The sequence below is a fragment of the Stegastes partitus genome, unplaced genomic scaffold (genome assembly GCF_000690725.1).
Source record: "Stegastes partitus isolate 25-593 unplaced genomic scaffold, Stegastes_partitus-1.0.2 Scaffold2308, whole genome shotgun sequence".
Lineage (NCBI taxonomy): Eukaryota > Metazoa > Chordata > Actinopteri > Pomacentridae > Stegastes > Stegastes partitus.
Window position 1 is genome coordinate 49,532 of NW_007580039.1, and position 3,929 is coordinate 53,460.

General features: G+C 41.9%; 1 protein-coding gene across 1 annotated transcript in view; it reads left to right on the top strand.

Moving 5' to 3' along the window:
* gart (phosphoribosylglycinamide formyltransferase) overlaps positions 1-3,929 on the top strand; it is a 26,595-nt gene that overhangs the window by 7,917 nt on the left and 14,749 nt on the right. The window contains 3 exon segments of the mRNA XM_008304740.1: positions 71-218; positions 308-393; positions 467-635. Of these exon segments, the coding sequence (XP_008302962.1) occupies positions 71-218; positions 308-393; positions 467-635 (403 nt within the window).

Below are 3,929 nucleotides of genomic sequence, written 5' to 3' on the forward strand. Positions count from 1 at the left end.
CAACAACACCCTCGGGTTTAAATTTTAATTTTCCGAGTATTTCCAGGAGTGCCCTATAAAGGCTTAGCAGGGTTTTAACTATGAACACGTCGTGATGTTTGTCTCTAATGAGCTCCTCGCTGCTGCTCAGGTGAGTCCGGAGCTGCTGCAGCAGATCAGAGAGTCGGTTCTTCAGAAGACGGTGGACGGGATGAGAGAGGAGGGGACTCCTTACGTGGGCAAGTGCTGCCTTTCTTTTTATTCTCAGTGTTCCAGAGTCTGTAATTAATGCGCTCATCCTCCACATATTTCCACTCTTGTGCTCCAGGTGTGCTGTACGCTGGGCTGATGCTGACCAAGCAGGGGCCCAAGGTTCTGGAGTTCAACTGTCGCTTCGGAGACCCGGAGTGTCAGGTGAGTTCACCCGCCCGCCTCCCGCCGCTGAAGCTCGTCTACGTCGGGTTGAATGCCGCTCCTCTCTCCCCAGGTGCTGCTGCCGCTGCTGCAGAGCGACCTGCACGAGGTGATCCTGAACACCATGAGCGGTAAGCTGGCCTGCAGCGCCCCCGTGTGGCACCAGGACAGCTCTGCGGTCACTGTGGTGATGGCCAGCGCCGGATACCCCGGTTCCTACAAGAAAGGAGTCCAGATCACAGGTACACACTCGCTCTTTCCTGTTTAATCTTTTTGTTTTTAGTCACCTGGACTCTGAAGCTGCAGATTTGTGGATCACCGTGGTAACAATAATAAAGACTCAGTCATGTGTCACCTGCTCACCATGGAAGTGTTTATGTGGCACATTTTCCTCTGTGTTTTTTTTCTCATCTGGGTAAAAAGTAGAAGCAGAAATGAAATGTACACATGAAAACAGTTTTGTAAATAATAGATGAAACATGTATTAATCAACTAATTGTCCAGGTTCTAGTTAAAACCTCCATGTTTTGTTTTTTATATGCAAGGAGATTTCTGCCAATTTTTCCTCATAATCGTACAAAAAAAAAAAGTACCTCAGTATAGCAGTTTTTTAAAGTCTTAACCCTCTGAACCACAAAAGCCACCAGTAGCTTTGAAAAGATTGTCATTGTTTGTTTGTTTTTCAGTGACAACAGTGAACCAGAATCTGTAGAAACAGAAATAATCAGCAGATCAACTCGTCTGTGATGTGCAGCTCTGTCGTGGTAAATGACTAGATCTGCGCTGAAGTCACTTTATTCTATGTGTTGCCTAAAAATTGCACAAAAATAAACCGTTTACACCAAAATAAAAAATTCTGCGTTGTTGAGGATGGGTTTAACTTTCAATCTAAACGTCTAATCTATTTAGATTTGACACAGATGAAACAAGCAGAGTCGAGGCCACAACGAGCACAATAAACTAACGATGGAGTCACGTTCAGATCGATCAGATGAATGACTGAAAACACTTTTATCAGTCCAAATCCGTCCTGGTCAGAAGCTGCAGATACGATTATACATGACACCATTTTGCNAGGTTTTCAGCGTTTTTTTTGTTCATTCTTTTAAAAAGGCTCAAATTAAATCGACCTTGACTGGTCGTCGAAGAGCCAGAAACTTCCACCGTAGGGGGGTGGATGGTTTTTCTTATTTTATAGGCGCTGTATATGTGAAAGGGGTCATCCATAGTGCTGAACTCTGAGGGCTTGTTATCGACTCTGCAGCTCCCCTCGGCTTTATGGAGCATTTTAGCATCTTTCACTTGATTGTTGGGGTGTTTTTTTTTTTTTTTTTACCACCTGCACTGTTTGGCTGCACTCTCTCCAACCTTGGTGGTGTTGTTTTTTTTAAAGCGCTTGTTTTGCAGCAGAATGTTTTCGCAGCAGCAAACACAGACTGACAAGGCTGCAGCTGGTAGTGTTAAAGTAAAAACCTGCCTCATTATTTGGATGCTGAAGTGATGCCACAAGAAAAACTAAAACATCAGGAAAAGCAACAGAATAATAGACGACAGGGCATGCAACTTGGAATTAGTTTTTTATTAGCTATGTTAAAATCAGTGCATTTTGGAGGAAGTCTTTACAGTCAGGCCTTGTCAGAGGTTTAAATCCAGGCTGCAGCTCTTCTTCAGGTTGTTCACAAATAGCGTTTTGTTCCATCAGTGAATCCTGCTGTGAATTCCACTTTCTTGGCAGTGATTAATTTTTCTAAACTTTACTCTACCTCGCCCGTGTGAACCTAGATCTTCCCAAAAGCACCAGTAGCTGCAGAGGCATTTAGACGCTGTTCTTCTCTCGCTCCGACTTTAAAGCCGCTCTCAGCCTCGGGCGCTCCGTCACCTGGTTATTCAGCAGAATAATATCTGGTTGGAGTCTCAGAAGTTGCCTGATGTATTCGTCTCTTGAAGGAATTTTTTTTTCTAGAGGTAATTACATCCTTCAGTGTCAACAGTTTGCCGTGTTTGTGCTTTTTTTTTTGCAGGACCGGGCCTTTGGATCGGCGGGGGAGGAGGTGGTGGTGGAGGAGCTTCTGGAGGGAGAGGAGGTGTCTGTGAGTGGAACTTCTTCAACTTGATCACTTGAAAGTGTTTGTTTTGCAACCAGACTGACGCTTTGTTCTGGCTTTGCAGTGCCTGTGCTTCAGCGACGGCCACTCGGTGGCGCCGATGCCTCCGGCGCAGGATCACAAGCGGCTGCAGGACGGCGACCTGGGACCCAACACCGGTGGTATGGGAGCCTACTGCCCCACCCCGCAGGTAACGCATTCAAGGGGCATTTAACCCCTGTGACCATATTTGGTAACTTCCTTGGATGCCCCTCCTTGAGGTCGACGAACCACCTGCACTTTGATTTAGTTTTTAGATTAGTGCCAATATCACTGCCTTATGTCACTAAACAGACGTTCCAGGCGTTTTATGAATGCTTCACTGTAATTTAATGTAATTTCTGGACTAAAAGCCGCTACTTTTTTCACACACTTTGATCACTGTGGCTTAAACAATGATGCGGCTAATTTATGGATTTTTACAAAATCGAAAGTGNGATCGAACGTCCGCATGTACAGCGCCAAGAAGAAGTGTTCACCCCCCCTTGGATGGTTCCTTCCCTTTATTGCCTTTCAACACTAAACCGTGGTCAATTTAGTTTTGCTCGTTTTTCAATAACATTTTTTAAAAAAAAGACTTATGTCAAAGTGAAAACAGATTTCTACATGTAATGTTAATTTAAAAAAAAAAAAAAAAAAAGGAAGGGTAATTGCATCAACATTACAAATGACTAAAATAATTCAATAAAAGAATAATAAAATAAAAGTGGAAATAAATAAAATATAAAAATACATAACGTGGCAATATTAGTCAAAAATGAATCCATAAAAAAGGCTAATAAAAGTAGAAATATAAAAACATAAATAAAATAATAAAAACAATAATTTAATTTGGTTTTTTCGTTGTTTTATTTTTCTAATTTATTTGTTATTTTTAATTTTGGGGGGATTTTTTCTATTTATTTTATTTGTTTTATGTCACTTAGCAGCAAAGGAAATATGCACACGACATTCCTACTGTGCACCCTTTTCTGCACATATTTCCTTTGCTTTTAAAGCGACATAAGAAAAATAAACACAAATTAAACAAATAATAAAAATAAATTTAAAATAAATACATTTAAAAATTAAATAATGATAAAAAAGCCACTGCTGGAAAAAAAAAAACTCATTAAGTCTCTTCCAGAAGGCATGCTGGGAGACTTTAGAGTCAACAGGAAGTAGATTCTGTGGCATCATCAGACTTTTTGGCCAACAGTTTGGTAGACGCTGTCATCACAAACTTGCCACTGCGAAGCACGGTGGCGGCATCATCATGTGTTTCGGCAGCAGGTCCTGGAAGGGTCGTAAAGGTGGAGGGTAAAATGAACGCAGCAGGACGAGCTGAAACGAACAGAGATGGTTTAAATACAACTGAGAATTTGTGGCTGGACTTAAAAAGACACCACTATG